General features: G+C 45.2%; 2 protein-coding genes across 3 annotated transcripts; both read right to left on the reverse strand.

Moving 5' to 3' along the window:
- Positions 1-912: 912 nt before the first annotated feature.
- On the reverse strand, positions 913-3,949 carry mc1r (melanocortin 1 receptor). Of its 2 annotated transcripts, XM_056607901.1 has the most exons (2): positions 3,928-3,949; positions 913-1,862 (listed from the first exon to the last, which is right to left on the reverse strand). In XM_056607901.1, the coding sequence occupies exon 2, from the start codon at positions 1,855-1,857 to the stop codon at positions 949-951; it is 909 nt and encodes a 302-aa protein (XP_056463876.1). In that variant the 5' UTR covers positions 1,858-1,862; positions 3,928-3,949; the 3' UTR covers positions 913-948. The 2 variants fall into 2 exon arrangements, with proteins under 2 accessions (XP_056463876.1, XP_056463875.1); XM_056607900.1 differs by lacking the exon at positions 3,928-3,949 and having other exon boundaries at positions 913-2,405.
- Positions 3,950-5,185: 1,236 nt separating this feature from the next.
- On the reverse strand, positions 5,186-19,955 carry tcf25 (transcription factor 25 (basic helix-loop-helix)). The gene is made up of 18 exons (XM_056607264.1): positions 19,602-19,955; positions 19,206-19,331; positions 19,047-19,118; positions 18,793-18,917; positions 18,615-18,680; positions 17,515-17,597; positions 15,810-15,940; positions 15,483-15,582; positions 14,491-14,584; positions 13,734-13,826; positions 12,152-12,257; positions 11,549-11,708; positions 11,353-11,440; positions 11,009-11,167; positions 9,473-9,563; positions 8,512-8,591; positions 8,102-8,177; positions 5,186-5,547 (listed from the first exon to the last, which is right to left on the reverse strand). The coding sequence occupies exons 1-18, from the start codon at positions 19,803-19,805 to the stop codon at positions 5,380-5,382; spliced, it is 2,022 nt and encodes a 673-aa protein (XP_056463239.1). The 5' UTR covers positions 19,806-19,955; the 3' UTR covers positions 5,186-5,379.
- Between the last annotated feature and the right edge of the window lie 211 nt (positions 19,956-20,166).

Genomic DNA, 20,166 nt, shown 5'->3' on the forward strand with positions numbered 1-20,166 from the left:
TAGGTATTAATCCTTTAGGTTTCAACAGATAAAACGTGAGGAACTAACATTTATTGTTTAGATGCTATAAACAGGCTAATCCATCCTTTTATAGGTTGCAATATAAGACTGTTCCATTGATATTATAGCAAACAGCAAACACAACAGTGATTCATACAGTATTAGGCTCGTCATATTGTCTCATCAATAAATATCAGACCATTCCTGCGTACTTCAAATATACAGTTACTGTACAGAAGGTATGCCTACTTTACAGTGAGTCACAACAAAAACAATATGCTCCTGTTAGTCATGTCAACGTTGTTTGGTTTAAAAAGCAGCTTATGGAAAACTGTCTGGGGACGGTGAAACGAGAACAATAACAGTCTTGTTCATCGTTCTATATTTTACACATTTATTATTTGATCCTTAAATCGCATTTTGGAATTAAATTACAGTTGCCACCTAATAACGATCATTGCTGTGCAGTTCTACAAGGGTTTTACACTCTGATATATATATATATATAGATAGATTGACTGATAGAATGAAAGATAGACAAAGATGTATCTATCTAAATATCTGTCTGTAGATCTACATTTCTATACAGACAGATCTTTCTTTTTTGCTAGTGGTTAGATAGATGCATATATAGAGGGATGGATGGATGGATAGATAGATTGATTAACAGACAGACAGACACATACAGACAGACAGACAGACAGACAGACAGACGGACGGACGGACGGACGGACGGACGGACGGACGGACGGACGGACGGACGGACGGACAGACAGACAGACAGACGGACAGACGGAGAGGTTGGTGTTTAATTTACATTAGAGAGGGGCCAGGGCAAATGGCAGTGACAGCTTTGCCTCAACTGGTGATTCATTGAACAGTGTTCATACGAGTGTTTACAAAAGAAGGGATTCGAAATAGTATGGTGCTTTATGCAAATAAATGTTGTTACACGCCAAAATACCAAGAACAGAGAACCAGCTCTTTTAACGTTTTCCTAAGCTCTTGGCTCCGATAGGCGTATATAAGGGGGTCGATGAGAGAATTGCATATTATAAGAATGAGGAAAAGATTAAAATTTCTAAAGAAGCAATTGCAGAAGGGGCGCGTGGGGCAGGTTAGGATGAGGATGAGGTGGAGGAAGAAAGGGCCCCAGCACAGGAGAAACACACCGAGCAGGATGGTGAGCGTGATCGCTCCCTTCATGCTCGTGGCCTGCCGGCGACTCTTGTGGAAGGTCACGATGCGGCGCGAGTGGAAGTAGGCCAGGATGAACATGTGCAGGTAGAGCACCGCCGTGAACACCAAGGTGATGCAGAAGAACGTGATGAGGCACACGATCACGGCGTTGTCCGTGTGGTACACGATGAAGAGGATGCTCGAGGTGATGCTGGCCAGCCACACCAGCACGATGATGGCCACCGCGCGCTGACTGGTCATGATGCTGTGGTAGCGCAGCGCGTAGAAGATGGTGATGTAACGGTCCGCCGCGATGGCGCACAGGAACGACAGCGAGGACACCACCGAGCTGCAGATCATGACGTCGATGACGTTGTCCAGGTGTCGCAGCATGCCCGGGTGGACGTCCAGCAGCCCGTGGTCGTTAAGGAGCATGAAGATTGTCTCCACCACGTTGCTGACGCTCACGAGCATGTCGGACACGGCGAGGCAGCAGATGAAGTAGTACATGGGCGAGTGCAGGTTGCGGTTCTTGAAGATAGCCAGCACCACCAGGATGTTCTCGACTAGGCTGATGAGCCCGAGGGTGAGGAACAGTTCCTGGGGGATGCGGATCTGCACGCAGCCCAGGGAGTTGGACTCCGCGTCCGTGGCGTTGGTGATGGTGCCGTTCTCCATGTACGTGGACTGGCTCAGCTCAATGTGGTGCAGAGTCAGGAGATTGTGCGAATGGTTGCCCATGATTGTCTCCGAAATCCAGTTGGTGACTGCCTGCTTTCTTTGACTGGATACAACTTATTTTCTTTCCAGTCCGAGATAGTGCGCCTCTGAACTGGTCAAATGTACACGATCAGTTGTGCCACACGGGCTAATTAGTTAATTAGAGGATGGCTCCGTTTAGAACACTCAACTGAGAACACAGAATATAATCAACACACTGTACCTTAAGGCTCCGCAAAGAGATAGGCTGTGTAGAATAAATACATGATGTCTCATATGGTGAAGGAATCAGTCCTGATATGAGTTGGTTAAGGAGCAGTTTGGGCTCCTGGGGTGTCAAAAAGCTTCTCGCAGATCAATCAACACTAAAAACATGAACATAGTCAGTCCAAAATGTGGCCAAATAAGTCCACTCAGGGTTCATCCACTAGGAAAAAAGGTAAATCCCATCCAACCCCATAACTCATTTAGAGGGTATTCTTCATTGAGGTGGTGATGTGTGAATAGTCTCGTATCAAAGGAAGCGTCCGTTTCCATGTACTTGTTCTAAAACGGACAAAGTAGCAGTTTCTGCTTTAGTACTTTATATGGCCCCTCCTCTCAAGCGCACAGCCAACTTATTGCTTTGCAGACCGATTACTGCAAACATTGTAATGAATTTACGAAGCCCAGAGTCTCCGTATCAAACTCAGACCATGAAACCGTAGCCCTATAGGCTTAATGTGTGTGTGATGGTGATTAATCTGGAATAGTCTGCGCTCTCAAGGCATTGTGACCGATGGTTTTACGCAAGGTTTGGCGCAACGCATTCTGAAACCAGACTGTTCAAAAAGGACATAGTTCGCTAGATCATTTTCCCATTAATTAACAGAGCAATATAATGTTGCATCATTATTGACACAATGTCATTTCTTAAACCCTTTAGAATCCAAAATGAGGGGGACATGTTCGTGACAAGGGCTGCATAGCAATTCGATTAATGAAGTGAAATAGGTAGAATATAAAATGTATACAATATTTTACCCACCCCCAAATTATGATTGCTTTCAGGCCTATTTATAATTTTAAAGATTAAAGATTGTCTGAGACTAAGAAATTAATAGGTCTATACGTGTGCGTTTGTTCTTTTTTCATTTATTTGTTGTGTGTGTGTGTGTGTGTGTGTGTGTGTGTGTGTGTGTGTGTGTGTGTGTGTGTGTGTGTGTGTGTGTGTGTGTGTGTGTGTGTGTGTGTGTGTGTGTGGGTGTGTGTGTGTGTGTGTGTGCGTGTGTGGCTTTGCTTATCTCATCAGCATTTTGAACCCTGTGACTTTGTTATTCATATTACCAAATTAAAAGAGTAAACCAAACATGTGATAGCCTTAATATAAAGGAATTGAATCAGATATTATCTGAATAAAGTTATTATACATTTGGCGGTTTTGAAGGGGAAATACCAAAACAGAGAGGTAAACTCGGTAAGAACATCATAAGACCACTGAAAAGGTACCGCAGTCTCCCCACCTGACAGGTAAGCTACACATCATCCAATAAGCCTTTCACTATAAAACTGCAGTCGAATAACTTAACATTTACATTTGCATTTACTTTTAGGGGATTTAACTGACGCTTTTATCCAAAGCGACTTACAATAAGTACATTTGTCAGAAGAATCAGGATTCGTGTTTCAATTCCGAAGTGAGTTTAGTTCAAGTTTTTTCAGGTGGCATGAACGTGGTCCAGGCCGGGCCCAATCTCCCAGAGGCGTTCCCCCAGAGGCGGTCCCCCAGAGGCGGTCCACCAGAGGCGGGCCCCCAGAGGCCGGTCCCCCAGAGAAGGGCCCCCAGAGGCCGGTCCCTCAGAGGCGGTCCCCCAGAGGCGGTCCTTCAGAGGCGGTCCCCCAGAGGCGGTCCCCCAGAGGCTGGTCCCTCAGAGGCCGGTCCCCCAGAGGGCGGTCCCCAAGAGGGCGGTCCCCAAGAGGCGGGCCCCCAGAGGCCGGTCCTTCAGAGGCCGGTCCCCCAGAGGCCGGTCCTTCAGAGGCCGGTCCCCCAGAGGCGGGGCCCCCAGTTAACATGTACCTCAGAGTGCTGCTGCTGCCTCTGGGTTACTTTGAGGCGTTGTTCCTCCGGTTGTCTCTATTCTAGGGCAGTGATATGTCTTATGATATCTGGGCTGAACGACATGCATTTGAGCTTTCAACAGCAGATGTGATAATGGCATTGAGAACACATCACACCTGTCCTCCCTGAACTCCATTGGCTTCATATTAAACGAATCAACTTCAAAATCTTACTCATCGCCTACAAGGCCCTCAACAGCCTAGCCCCCCACTACCTTGCTGACCTCCTCCATCACCACGCCCCCTACCGATTCCTGGAGGTCCATCTCTGCAAACCTGCTACAAGTTCCACGGACTGAGCGCCGGACTTGGGGTGATCGGGCCTTCTCAGCTGCTGCCCCCACCCTTTGGAATTCACTCCCCTCCCACATCAAAGTCTCTCCAACCCTCTCTTCTTTCAAATCTGCCCTCAAAACATACCTTTTTACACTAGCCTTCCCCACCTAACAACTCCCACCTTATTCTTCATGTTTAACCTGTTTTTCTTTATCCTAGTCTGTCTTATTATATGTCTGTTACATAGTTGTGATAGGGCAATATGTAAAGCGTCTTAGAGTACCATATTAAGCGCTATATCAATTTCATTTATTATTATTATTATTATTGTTAGATTGACATAGTGCTGAATGTTGACGTATTGTTGACACTGTGCGACCTCATACCGATCCACCCCCATCAACCTAAAATCACAGATGTTGAAGACCGGTTCTAAAAAGTATTTTTCATCTTAACCCTCATGCCCACCACTTTCCACACCAAGTGATTGTGTGTTTTTGTCTTTGTGTGCGTGTCCCCGTGACGTGTCTGCAGCTGGTCAGCATCTCAGTTGTCACTGCGCTTGAAAGGCACTTGGAATTCACCTTGACTGAAAATGAGTTGCCAGGCAGAGTGGCTTTCGAGGAGTCTGTAGGATGCTTTTACAAGGAAACCCAGCTGTGTGCTTTCTTTGTGATGGTGCGTAAAGCATAGGTGTACATAAGGAGCTGGTAAACCCATGGCAGCATCACTCTGGATTGTGACGTGAATGAAGGCGCGTAGACCAGAACTATAGCCAAAAGCTTCATAAAGCACTCATGACCTGGAAAATTGCTTCAGCTAGTAAAACAGTCAAACAAAACAAAACAGTGGTCTAAAATACATAATCACACAATAATCACATCACAACCGAGACCCCATATTCACCAGGAAAACAAAAACCACCGCGGAGAACGTTGAGAGCGCAGTTTTATTTATTTTGCTTTTTGATACGTGTGATGATTAGAGGGAAAACAAAACAACACCCCATCACGGTGCTCATAATTAGGTCTGTTCTATATAAAAGCTTGATCGGTTCCCCTTCATCCAGGTGTAGTGCCCTCCTCCTTCCTCGCCCCTTATTGCAGGTCAGTTCCACTCCTCCTCGTCCCGGTCGGGGTGGTCGTCCCGGGGCGGCTCCTGGAACTGGATGTTGGCCAGCACGTCCCTCATGGCCACCATGAGGCGGTTCACCTCTGGGTACAGCTCCCGGCCCGCCTGGGCCACCTCCTGCTCCTCCTCGGGCCTGGGCCCACCCTACTCACGCAAACACGCACGCACGCACGCACGCACGCACGCACGCACGCACGCACGCACGCACACACACACGCACAATCACACAACATGACATGCATGAACATGCACGCACGCATGCACGCATAATCACATGCATGACCATGAACATGCACACACACACACACACACACACACACACACACACACACACACACACACACGATCACATGCTCCAGATGAACATGCACACACACACACACACACACAATCACATGCATGAACATGTACATGCATGCACGCACACACGCACACACGTCGCGCACACACACACACACACACACACACACACACACACACACACACACACACACACACACACACACACACACACACACACACACACACACACACACACACACACACACACACACACACACACACACCAACGCTTGAATGCATTCGAATACAACCGCCATCGTTATTGTGTCATTTTATGACTCTTTTGTGAGAAATGCAATACAGATATACAAAAACAAAAATATGACCAATTTGTCCATCTAACCGAATTCTCCTGAGCCATATTGGCGTGGGGGAGAAACGTTTAAGGCTGAAACCCTGCTGCTTAGTGTTTGGGTTGAATCAAACTCTCACAACATGGATCATATCAGCCGCCTAATTTCACTTGCTTGGACTCAAAATCCCAGAGAATTGGATCATTGTATCTGATGAAAAAACATCAAGGCATCTCTTCCGTTACATATTATTTGCTACATCTTCCTCCCTATAATTGGATAACGAAATGAAGAGGCCGGTCAGAACGCTGGTGCATTATGGACCGCCCGTGGGTCTCCTACATACTGGGCATCCAGAAGAACACTGGCTCTGGGATTGTGGGGCACCAATGAGTGGCCTTGCTGGCTCAGTGAATCAGTGCACAGCTGGAATTGTTATTGCATCAGATTTGCCAGGTGCCTTTGCAATGAATCACATGAATAAGTAAGGCATGCTCCGAGTTTTAACTTGATTCTGAGATAAAGATAGTCTACACTTTTGTAACCTTTAATAAAACTCTACATTTAGAGCACAAGACAGTCAGAACCACTGGCAAGTACACAACCAGCCTATGCATTTTCATTCTGTTGGGCCCTTTGCTATGCCACTGGCAGATCCAAAGTAAGCCTGTATCCCACATGGTTCTGTGTGTCGGGATGAGTCGAGGTCATAAGGCTAACGGCTGCTAGATAAACATAGATTTAAACAGTCACGCTGATGTGTGATGTTTTCCTTCGCTTGTGTTGTGCTTTTGTTATATTTGACCTTGGGTGTCTTGAAAGGCGCCTCTAAATTAAATGTATTATTATTATTGTAATATTTCTACCACACATTAACAGTTTTTGTCATAGCAACAAGTGGAGTACGGTAATCGGTTTCTTTAACTATTAAAGAGGGGAATGGAGCGCTTGACGTCTTTAGAGGTCATTTGCACTTCACCATATGTGCCTGTGCTTTGTGGAGCCGGTCCCCTCGACAGGATAGGAGGTAACACGCAGTGTTGGAATGACGTGGGGTAATGGTGCGCACACTGCAAAGAAAATTCATTTGTTGCCCAGGAGGTGCCCCTTCTGTTTCTTCAGGAACACGCTGGTCCGATTCGAGAGAGAGCGGCACACGTTTAATCCACAGAGAGCGTCAGATAAGAGCAGTGATCAGAAGGCTACCTGAGAACGGGTGTAACCCTTGCCGATTTAAAATAACCTTATTTTACCCAGGCTGTTGCATTCTCGGTAGTTTGAGCTTTACAGTTGGTTATTGTTCCCTACAGTTGGTTATTGTTTTTCCTGATCAAAATTGAGACTGTAGATTACTTTCTTCAGGGGCCATGAATGTTATCATTGTCTGCCTGGGCTATGTATAAGGAGATCACGTTGCTTCAAAGCTCCGCTATTCACCATTTTGACGCCGCCTGGGGGAAACCGAGGGGGATTCGGAGCAAACATCTCTTGGCAAAACAGAAAAGCCTCAACGCCCTAATTAGCATTATCCCTTATTCATTAAGTAAATAATCGGAATGTCGTATCCAACCTCAAATCAGTTCTACAGCCTCTGTGATTAACCACAACAACCACCGGATAAACATCTGCCCTAAATCAAGCGGTCGATCTCAGTCCTGTGTGTATCCACGGCAACCTCGCAAACGTAATCTCCTTTATCTTCTTCACTAGGCACTTTATTGCATCTCTTTTTCTTCACAAGAGCCCCTTCTAGGGACGGTTGTTGCAAATTAGCATCCGCTATTAGCACTATGATCCTTACATTGGACATCTGTTCTCGGTGTGTCTGTGTACACTGTATCAGTCTACATCAAATTAACCCGAAATAAATACATCATTCAGACGATCAATGATAACATTTGACAAAGGAGAAGAAAAACTAAATCTGGAGAATGTCACAACGCAACATGACTTGACGCAGGGATCACAGCGCTGGCTTTGTGCGAGGAGAACCTTCAAAGCCTTCCCCTGGGATCTCTACACACCATGCGCCCCCCCTCCCTCCCTCCCTCCCCGCTACTCACCTGGAGGTTGAAGCTGGGCAGCAGAGAGCGGAAGAAGAGCGACAGCGTGCTCGTGTCTGTAGCGCCCACCTGAGGCCTGGAGCCGCATGGACCACGAAATGACCACACACGCAGACGCGCACGCGCGCACGCGCACACACACACACACACACACACACACACACACACACACACACACACACACACACACACACACACACACACACACACACACACACACACACACACACACACACACACACACAGAAAAAGTAAAAAATACTGTAGAGAGGGACTAGACACACTTACAATTGTATTCTTCTTTTTCAGGATTAATAAAGAGAAGTCAAACATTGATGTAACTAATATAAACACACATATACAAACATATATATACTGTATATATGAAATGTATATTGTGTAGGACCTACCTTTCCGGGCGTGTGTACGAGGTGACCGAGTCCAGGGGAGGCAGAGGGTCGAAGCCCATCCCAGGCTGCGTGGTCACGTCCTGAGGGACAAGGGGAGAAGCGTAAGGAGCCCCTCTCCTACTGTACCATGCTCCTTGGGAGACAACCTTGAGGCAAATGTGAATCCATCCCTCAGGATCTAATAGGACCGGGCCAAAGTGACAGATCACACGATGCATACTTCCAATGTTGGACAGCATGGAACATGCTGACATGGAAACATGTTGATATTATGGTTGAGACAAATTCAAAGGCTTCTTTTTTAAAACATTGACCACTATGTGGCTTTTTGTAGTTTTCAGGTACATATGAACAGTTTATAGGGAGTATATATCAACGAGAAATGCATCAGTTGTGCTGGTCGGAGGACGAGAAGAATAATACTTCCCCCTCCTTCAACACATGATACAATGCATGGAATCGATTAGGAGTTTCATTCCACGTTATCTCACACATGATGGTTAATGATACCAGTGCCATGATTGCACTACTGCATTACTACACAACAATAAAGCCATTGTAAAAATATATGGGCGCTCTTCAAAGGGGTAGTTTTAAAAAAATAGAGACACTGTTGAAGAGCACCCATGGGACAAAGGACATGCCAAGAGCAGAATGAGCTCATTAAATGACTCCAATGACCCAATGTACTCAGGACAACACAACCTCAGTCATAAGCAGCGTCATAAATTGAGTCATTAAGGCATTAAAACCATGAAAATACTTTTTTTGTAGACCCACAGAAGAATTCAAGGTTTCACCAACAATCAAAACCCCTTTGGTGGTGTTTTAGTGTGAGCGGTGGAATGAAGGTTTGAACGCGGTGGTGGACCATGAGGACGGCGAGTTCGACTCCCTGCCCAGAGGTTGCAGGGTCCGACCGGTGGGCCCAGTGACCAGCAGCAGAGGCAGGAGCGCTCACCAGAGGCAGGAAGGAGGTGGCTTCCTTGATCTCAGACAGCAGAACATGGCGATGGATCGCCCGCGGAGCACTCTGGTATCGTTGCTTTCTCCTGGCGAAACAAAGCCAATGTATACATCACTATTTAGTCACACATATCGAGGCTATGAACATAACGGAAACTATTTAGATTTAGACTCCTCTCGTCATTAAGATTCTAAAATACGTTATTAAATAATAATGAAATGATAATAATGATAATAAAAACGATTGAATGGATTTTCCGTGCAATGCCTTTGATATTCAACTCAAGGAGAAGGGTAGACGAATCAATTGAGACACAAGGGGGATTCAAACTCAGAAACCAGCGGCACGGAATATCTGGAGACACACGACGCACAGCACTTCTCCTTTCATCTTCAAATGATGCTGTGCTTTATATCACACGCAACAAAGGTCTTTCATAAGTACTGAGAAGTGAAAAGCCTGAACTGTTTTGCTTTGAACAATAAAGTGTGATGTAACAATATATGACTATGTGTGAAAATATGCCTATGCCCCCCCCCTGTCTGTCAATGGATGTATACATGTTTTTCCTCTCTGTTGTCATCTATGTGAAATGTATTAAGTGTTTGTTAAGTGTTGTAAGTGTTTTTGTCTTTGTATGTTCTTTATGTGCCTATGACTATGAATATGAAATGACGAAAAGTAAAATGTGAAAAGGAATCTCCCTAAGTGGACAACTAATACAACTAAATAACTAACTAACCCACCAAGCTCGAAGATAGTGTGACGGCTCACGGCAAGAATTGACTTCTGTTGTCTTGCGGTAGAGTTTGTATACAACTGGCCGGACGCCCAGCGAAGTCACATGAAGCTACAAAGAATCTCATTTAAATAATACCCAGTAAAGACACCCTGCATAGTCTCCCCCCTTACCCACCCCCCCCCCCCCCCACACACACACCTAAGAACCCCCTTCTTGAGGGCTGATTATGGATCCACGTTCATGCAACGCATTGACCGCGCAGACGTGAACCTGTTTTCGTTCTGCATCGGGTTTTCGTAAGCGGACCAATCACAGCCATTGCTGCTGCGTCGCCTCGACAGAAGGTTACAATATTTGGGAGTCGCACATCGGGAACTTGCGGTAGACGCCAGGAGGGCCCGCAAGGATGTAAATGGTCCGTAACCCCTTTGCGTTGCGTGAACGTGGGACCATAATCAGCCCTTTACATACTTATTGTATGTTGTACGTCATGGCACTGAATGTGTGCAGTTATTGTATGTTGCACGTCCTGGGTTTTCCCCTAAATGCATATCCTAGCTTTATATCACCCTAACCCTTATTGTATTACAAAGAAATCCATGACATGGACATAAAACATATAGGATGCCTTGAGGGAACCCCATGGTGACTGCACATGAGTCTTGTGTGTGAGATGTTCCATGTAGGTCATGCTGTACATGCTGTACAGACATATTTATGACACCAGCCAGAGAAGAACTCTGTGTGTAAACTCGTGTTAGAACATCGAGCACTGGTCAGTGGCTCACTTGTTCAGGCCGTCCTCCACCAGAGGGTCTTTGGCATCGACTCGGAGCAACACCTCCTTGACACATTCCTCCAGCCAGAGCAGCACCCCGCCCTCCCTCCACAGCAGGTGGGTCCTCCCCACGTACAGACTGGTCAGCTCCGCCAGCGCTGGGGACTGCCTGTGGACAGACGAGGGGGGGGGGGGGGGGGGTAACATGTGACATGGTCGCCTCCCATTTGAGGTAGCGCACCAGACCCCGCCGAGGTCATCGTTGTCCCCTTTGTTGTTTTTGTTGTGGTCCTTTGTTATTGTTGTCAATGCCGTTGTATAATGTTGTGTAAGGATTCTTTCGTTGTGCGTTACCCGATTTGGCTTTTAGGGCCGAAGAAGGCGTGTGCCGCGACGGCCGCGTCGGGCTGCACGGTGCACAGGTCCAGCAACGGCGTCAGCACTGGAACCAAAGCACACACACGTTCATACCGTCATACAAACACATCAGGCACAAGAGGGACTGCAAGGGGACCCCGTCGCCCAGAGAGTGTGTGTGTTCGGAACGCACGTCCGGGGAACATGATGAGGGCGTGCTGCAGGAGGCGGTCGGCGCTCTGCCGGTGCTTCTCCCTCTCCTCCTGCTTCGTCTCGTCCTCCTGGCTGAGGTGGAAGTGACACAGCGCCGCCGAGAACGCAAAGTTGGGCAGCTGGGACAGGTTCCTGTGCTCCTGCGACACACACGTGGACGGACACAGACACAGACACAGACACAGACACAGACACACACACACACACACACACACACACACACACACACACACACACACACACAAAAGGTTTTTTGTTTTGAAGTTTCTCACCGGATGATACACATGATACACATGAACGCAAACAAACATAGCCAAGGCAAGTCACTTGTTCCTGCTCCTTGACAACAAACCTAGAGGGGGAATCCATCCTTCTAGGGAGGGTTAGGAGTGCAATGGGTGACATAATTGACACCCATAATAGGATCTTCAGAAGCAAACGTTTGAAAACCAACTTGAATAGTATTGTAACAAAAAATTCTCCATGGCGATTACATGCATGCATATATCCGAAAATCACACACCGATGTAGATGTGCAAAACAAAGCAGGGAAGACAACCACAACCACTACAACGAAACTCACCTCCCAGTCCTGATACAATCGGATTATGGAATGATATTCCCTGGAGCGCAGTGCCAAAAAGTCGATGAGCAACAGCATGCAGAACGGGTCGGACTCTGGATCCAGGCTGGGTGGCGGAACACAGGAAAGAAAAGAGGAGCAAACCAAGGTTCAGGTGAACACGTTCGACCAATGAGAAGAATGTGGGTGCAACAACCATCCAATATTATGTGACCCCCATCCTTGACCTCTGAGACTTGTATGCATATAGTGCCGCAGGGGATTCAAGACTTATAATAATAATAAATTGTGTTGTTGTATGGGGCGGCATGTGGCTCAGGAGGTAGAGCGGGTTGGCTGGTGACCGGAAGGATGCTAGTTCGATCCCCGGACACTCCTAGCCGAGTGTCGATGTGACCCTGAGCGTGAATGTTAGGCAATATTGTAACGTGCTTTGAGTGGCCCCTGGTTAGAAAAGCGCTATACAAATGCAGTTAAATTACCATTTACATTATTGATTATTACACTTTGTGATGACCAAAACGGTCAAAAACAAGCGACTACCAAATGCCTCAAACTTAAATTTGTGGAGGTGTCTTGCCTCTGTGATTTACACAGATACTCTCAGTAATGAGACAGCAGTCTTACTTAGCGAGAGCACCAGAACCCAGCTGTCCCTAGATGAGGAAGTCAGTGTATGGTATGAGGATGACATGCTCTCTCATCATCATCATCAGATAACGTAGAGCGTGATCGCTGCTTAGATAGATAGCATACACTTAAGACAGTGTATGGTACATACAGCAGATACTGTACAGCGTGATCGCTGATCAGATAGGTACGCTGCGAGCCTTACATATAGGACGGACGTACATGGCCCCTATTAGGTCCACAAGACCTTAGATTTACGATCTCTGATGACATTACAGCCCTGTGATGGGGCGCCTCTGGTGTGCTGACCTATATCAGTGCCGTGTTTGTCGTATTAAATGACGTTTTTACGATACGACTTCAACTTGATGGACTACATATGTTGCCATGACTGGGGGACTTGTTTGTCCTTACAGGGGAAAACAACGTTGTGGGGCTAGTTAGTTTGATTAAGCGTTGTGTTTTGTGAAAGCATTAAACACTGGTTGGATATTTTTATCTTTGAAAGTAACAATGTTCACTCTGTAAATATATATAAACAGTGTTTTTTTGCAGGCTAGAAAATGGTCAATCACTTTTCATTCTATAGTCATTAGCATTAGAACCGGACAGTGATTTATGTTAATTAAAAAAACAACTTTAATTTTACTTTAATCAGCTTGTTTACTACTGCATTTACTACAGCAGGTGGCTTTTCTGCGAGTTAAAATACTCGCTACAAAGCAGGGCTTCAACATAAGGCCCCCTTCTTTTTGTATGACTTTTTGTATGACTTTTATTTTGGTAGGTTGCTTATCTTCATCCAAGGGGCCTTGTTGTCCTCTGAATGTGAGGACAACAAACTACCAAAATAAAAGTCACACAATGAAAGGATGACCTCATCATTTCATTGTGTAACTTTTATTTTGGTAGTTTGTTGACCGTGAGCCTCCCTTTGCCGTGAGCCGCTTACCTCAGGATGAGCTTGCAGTACTCCAGTGCGGTCCGTGGGCATCCCCGGTTCTCCAAGAACATCATGTGCTTATAAAGGGCCAAATAAAACGCCCTGTCAACACACAACACAAAACAAAACACAACATGCTATGAGAAAAACATGTACATCTCTCCAGAGTAACAACCAACAGAAGTGGATGGGCGGAGTGAGGCGGAGTGAGGCGGAGTGAGGTGGACTGAGGTGGACTGAGGTGGACTGAGGTGGACTGAGGTGGAGTGAGGTGGAATGAGGAGTGAGGTGGAGTGAGTTGGAGTGAGGTGTGAGGTGGAGTGAGGTGGAGTGAGGTGCACTGAGGTGGAGTGCGGTGGAATGAGGAGTGAGGTGGAGTGAGGTGGAGTGAGGTGGACTGAGGTGGAGTGAGGTGTGAGGTGGAGTGAGGTGTGAGGTGGAGTGAGGTGGAGTGAGGTGGAGTGAGGTGGAGTGAGGAGTGAGGTGGAGAGAGGTGTGAGGTGGAGTGAGGTGGAGTGAGGTGTAGTGAGGTGGAGAGAGGTGTGAGGTGGAGTGAGGTGGAGTGAGGTGGAGTGAGGTGTGAGGTGGAGTGAGGTGGAGTGAGGTGGAGTGAGGTGTGAGGTGGAGTGAGGTGGAGTGAGGTGAGAGGTGGAGTGAGGTGTGAGGTGGAGTGAGGTGGAGTGAGGTGTGAGGTTGAGTGAGGTGGAGTGAGGTGGAGTGAGGTGTGAGGTGGAATGAGGCTGAATGAGGAGTGAGGCAGACCTACCTGTTCTCCGGCCTGAGGAAGTCGAGCCTGCAGGTCCCTGAGGTCAGGCTGAACAGCGGGTGGAAGGAACATTCAAAGCTGTACAAGGCCCTCTCTGCAAGGGAACCAACACACAGTGCAACATGTGGGACCGGGACCTGGGTAGGACGGGGTTCCCTCAAAAGGGGGTACTAGTTCCCCTAGCGGTGTTTTGGAGGATTGAAGGGGAGTACTTGGAATATTTTCCAGTCGTTTTTATATATTTTATGTAAAATAACGGCAGCATAATACAATTAGTTGAATCTGAAAACCACTGTCATAAAAATTATAATTAAATGACACCAGAGGGTAAGCTAGAAGGGACGTTCATCTTTCTCATTTAAAACATCCATCTATATCAGGCATTGATTGCTTTTTCTTAAGAGACTCTCACTACTGCTACCATCTGGTAGCCCTTTCAACCTTAATGCCCCTGTGGAGAGGGTAAACAACGCCACATGGCCACGTTGTCCTTAACTGACTCTTGATCAAGAAAAGGTCTATTAAGATAAGCAGGGACCAGGAAGTGAAGCGACAAATTATTGTATTTAGTTAAGTGGGAAGCCAAGTCACATGTTTGTGGATCAATGCCTTGAGCTTAATGTGATTAAAATCTGTAAATGAAAGGGGTTTATACACAGTAGGGATGGGTCATTGTGATCTCTGAAGAATAGTTGACTAGTTCCAATGATTATTGAATAGTTTTTGCGCAGCTCAATCACTCTTTTGTCTTTTTGTGGACCACTCCCATCTTTGAGTTTGTATTTATGCCTTTTAATCCTTGAAAGGGTGACTTTATACGACAAGCTACTGCCCACGCACAATGCCAAAATCTGCCTTCTGATGGACTGGTATCCAGTTGGAAACCTTCTAAAATAAATAAATCTATCTATATTTTGGACACTATTGGATGGCATCATTCAATTTGGACAATATTTTAATGAAACACAAATGGCCCTACACAAAAGGCTCACCAATAAGTTCCCTGGCCATTTCTGGATCCTCATGTATTCGACACACATCCGACAGCTGCAGCAGGGAGTCGATGTGATAGGGGTTTGTGAGAAGCAGGGTCTGGAGAGAGAGAGAGAGAGAGAGAGAGAGAGAGAGAGAGAGAGAGAGAGAGAGAGAGAGAGAGAGAGAGAGAGAGAGAGAGAGAGAGAGAGAGAGAGAGAGAGAGAGAGAGAGAGAGAGAGAGAGAGAGAGAGAGAGAGAGAGAGAGAGAGAGAGAGAGAGAGAGAATATAAAACATACTTTCTAATCAAGTATATTTGAAGATATTTTAGTTGTGAAACTCTTACCAAAATGTTGTTGTTATTCATGGAGTCCACAGCATCCATGAACTTGAACTGTACTTGCTGGTAGTCCCGGCTGTGCTCAAAGGTAAAGTAATGAAGGCCCTCCTTTGATTGGACAAGGGACATGGAAATTCCTGCAGACCGATCACATGAAATCAAATTAATGTAGTAAAGGGCCAAATGCAGGAAATATGATCCCTTCCCTTTCTCCTTAGATAATTCCACAAGTAAAATAAATAAGATATTTAGGTTTCTAAAGCCCAGTTCAGACCAAAGATTCACCTTGCAACGGCTTGCAACTCGCAACTCCTTGCGACTCCTTGCGACGAGACGGGCTGCGACGTTCTAAAACTGGGCCGTTCACAATGGCTGCAACGCTAGGTGGTTTCCCTAGCAACTGTGAACGCTCTGGCACAGCTGAGAGCCGCAACAGCATCATTTGCGTAGGTTAGGTTGGATTAGTTAGGTTTGCGATTAGTTAGGTTTGCAATTGGTTAGTTTTGCAATTAGTTTTATTTTTATTTTGCTTGAGAGTAGGCTAGAGTTACTGTGTTTTGTCATTCTCCGGATATCGGATATTTCAATCGGATATTTTTATGCTGGAGTGGACAGTACGGTACCAGGACGGAGTAAGGCTGTGACGTACAAGTTGTTCTGTGCTGTGATTGGCTGAAGAGAAATAGTTAAATCGCCGCGTTCTAAAACTGGACCTTGCGATTTGACATGTTCAATCTCTGGCGACTCCTTGCAACTCCTTGCGACTCCTTGCAACGACCCGTTCACACCGCCCCTGCAACGTTCTAAAACCGTCTCGTTGTAAGCCGTTGCAAGGTGAATCTTTGGTCTGAACTGGGCTTTAGGGATGCAATGCACACAATCATTAGTATACATTGGATAGCATCAAGCTCATCCCGATCTAATACTTTTACTGAATGTTATGCACATGATTTGAAAACATAACTTCATAGCCAATGGTATGAAATCTCTTTCCTTCTAAAAAATTAACATATCCCCATGTGATAAATCATCAAGAAAGCAATGTACACTGCTCCTCTAGACCTTCCAGCCAATCGAAAGGGAGGACATTATTCAACATTCAGCTGGAATGTTAGCTTAAATAGATTATATGCAGCAATTCTTGGAAAATTATTTCAAATGAATAGGGTTAGAAAAAGGGTAATCTTTCAAAAAATTCCATATTGCTGTGAGTTACATTATCTTTTAACCACCTTTTGGACAGTTAACATTGATCCTAAGCAGAACCAAGTATCAAAAGTGTCTTTGAGTTTGTATCAAAGTGCAGAACTTTGCAGAATTTGATCAATGTGATTGTGCCACATTAGCTATCTCATATAGTAACATATCATGGGACAAATAATAAATATTTCCCTGGCACTAGACTTGACCCCATCCACAGCATTTCTTTGATTTCTCAGAAGTGTTCTTTTAATAATTTTGTCTACATATCCTTTGCCAAATAAGCAATGAAAGAAGTCCATATTTTTCGGATGTCACATGTCACCGTGTTATACCCAGAGGGATTTTTGCCAACATAGCATTGGCTTGTGCAATAGGAAATCAATTAGAATCATTTTGATTAAACTTTCCTTGCAGCAATAGAGAAAAAATTATATGCCATCAACCACTCACATGCTAGTTGCCCCCCCATCAAAACGGGCAGTATGACTACAAGGAAAGCAGGAGTTACCTGGGCGACTGAAGCGAGGCCATGGTTCTTTAGGAACAGTCATCCAGGTGGTGCGGTGGTACTGCCTCTGTCTCTGTCGAGGCCTGCAATACACAAACGATCAATAAAGAAAATAGAAAAAAAAAAAAATATATATATATATATATATATATACATATATATATATATATACATATATATATATATATATATATATATATATACACGTGTACACACACACAGACACACAGACTTAATTGCAAAAAGATTTATGTATATACATACACACACGTACTTACGTATGTACACACACACATATATGTATTTGTGTATGTATGCATATATTTATTAGGGCCCGACCGATATAAATAAAACATCGTTTTTGATACCTTAAATATACTTTAAACACTTTTGACGTATATTTGATTTGAATGCAGAACCTTTGAATGTTTTAGAATACATTTACAGTCAAAAATTAGTGTAATGTCAAATGTAAAATAAATAACTAACTCCCAATGTGCTGCTTTCGTGAGCAGTGACTAACACGTGCGTGCTGCTGAGCAGTATGGTCTCACCGTTAGAGTCTACAGTATAACAAATTAACATGGCCTGGGACCTAAAGAAAAACAGGCACAAAATGCTCAAACAACGCGTCTTGTGTACATTGGTGAGGTGAGCGTGCAGCTGCCTGAGAGAGCGTGCTTTCATGTTGTACAGTAAAATTCAATCTCCCCTTTTTTAATCCAGCTAAAGTTGTTAGTTAGCAAGGCGAGTAGGAGCGCAATCTGCAGGATACTAAGCGCAATAACATTTCTAATAAAAAAAATAAAAAATAAAATAAAAATCGGTTGTAATCGGCGTCTTTTTGGCAGACGTTGATTATTTTCAAAATGGCTATAATCGGCCGATTAAATCGGCAGGCCGATGAATCGGTCGGGCCCTAATATTTATATATATGTATACACACACACACACACACACACACACACACACACACACACACACACACACACACACACACACACACACACACACACACACACACACACACACACACACACACACACACACACACACACACCACTTTAAAGAAAACCCTTATTTAAGGAAGAAGCGAATACCGTTGATCTCCGAGAACTGCTCGCGCCCCAAAGTATCTCTTCAGCTCCGTTTCTGGATTCAGATTCCTGATGAATAAACAACCATTTTATAATGCACAGTAGTAATAGTACTAGTCTTTCATTATTTGATGAGGCAGAAGTGGGACCATAAAACATTTCCAGCCATGTCTCTCCTTACCTGTGCTCTACATATATGGGGGACCTTCCATCTGAGCCTCCTGAATGCTCACTCTGCAGGGTCTGGCCGTTGGTGTCCTCTATGGTCTTCAGCAGTGCATCGATGTCATCGTCTGCAACATCCTCCTTTAAACAGGGCAAAGCTAATTGTAGTAGTTGTAGTAGTAAGCCAGGTAATCCGTGGAGTATGAGATACATGTTTCTAGGAAAGCTAAATATTGATATAACGAAACAAAGAGGGAATTTGGACTCTACCTGTGTACCTGCCGTTGCACCCTTTTTATTTTTCTTCTTTTTCTTCTTCTTTACTCTAGCTCCACTCAGAGACTGGTGAAGAGAGAGCATGTCATTATCATCAACATCACTGTCTAGTCCAACGAGCCGCAGGAGAGATCCCGCCTTGTCGATACTTACATTGGCAGAGTTTTGGTCCTGCGGCTGATCATCAATGTGTTCAGTGTCTTTGTCATCATGCGTCTCGTCGGTGTCTTCTGCTTTCTCAGCATCGTCCTCTAGCGAGGACTTCTCCGCATCACATATCTGTCAGGTCGAATCGAATGTTCAACCACACGTTTATCGGACAGTGGAAGGGGCAGTCGATGTTCAAGTCAAGTCAGAAAGGTCATATGAACTACAAATACATTGTGAATCCAATTATTCGCATGTGTTTATTTGAAGTTGGTCATTCAATTATAAACACCACCATTGTTTTGAGCTAACAGTAGCCATCAGATAGAGAACTTCAGCGTATTGTTTAACTGACAGGTTGACATGTCGTGCAAAACGTATCTTGACAAATATAAACCTTACCAATTCATAAATGTTACTCAGATTCTTCTGAGTCTTGTTCTTCTTTGCCTTGCGATTGACACTATTTTTTGACGGGGGACCAACATCCTCCAGTGGTTCTTCATCCTCGGCAGCCTGGCCAAGCTCTTCACCCAGATCCCCCAGGTCCAGAGCCTCTTGGCCCCGCTGCTTCCCTTTTAGCCTCCGCAAAGCCCGGCTCGACATTATTCTTCTTATCCTTCTTCTTGCCCGGACATGGGGCTAGGGTTAGGCTACTTGTTGCCTGGGTGGGAAGCTAGCAGGTACGTACCCAGCACAGTCAGCAGATTAGTGGCTGCCGCCGACGTCAAGTCACCCGCAGTAAGCACCGCTCATCCGGTGAAACGCGGGACAGAATCACCGGTACCTTACGCCACTAAAACCCAACCTGTCACCTTTCTAAGTCGGTAAATACATTGTGTGTATAATTTGTGTATCGGGAATTTAGCATTTGGGGAATTTAAAATAGATTTTCACATGGGCTTACATAAATGTGTAACACATTTGGGTTCCTATTTTCTACGATTTAGTTCTGTAATTCAGAAGC

Source organism: Gadus chalcogrammus, chromosome 14, assembly GCF_026213295.1.
Source record: "Gadus chalcogrammus isolate NIFS_2021 chromosome 14, NIFS_Gcha_1.0, whole genome shotgun sequence".
NCBI classification, from domain to species: domain Eukaryota; kingdom Metazoa; phylum Chordata; class Actinopteri; order Gadiformes; family Gadidae; genus Gadus; species Gadus chalcogrammus.

What these genes read in the sequence shown, in the direction of transcription:
- tcf25 (XM_056607264.1), bottom strand. Translation starts at nt 19,805, where the DNA reads ATGTCGAGCCGGGCTTTGCGGAGGCTAAAAGGGAAGCAGCGGGGCCAA. An exon ending in GCCTCGCTTCAGTCGCCCAG is followed by an intron (nt 15,941 to 17,514) that starts GTAACTCCTGCT and finishes ATCGGTCTGCAG; the next exon opens with GAATTTCCATGTCCCTTGTC. An exon ending in TACTGCAAGCTCATCCTGAG is followed by an intron (nt 12,258 to 13,733) that starts GTAAGCGGCTCA and finishes TCCGCCACCCAG; the next exon opens with CCTGGATCCAGAGTCCGACC.
- mc1r (XM_056607900.1), bottom strand. Translation starts at nt 1,920, where the DNA reads ATGGGCAACCATTCGCACAATCTCCTGACTCTGCACCACATTGAGCTG.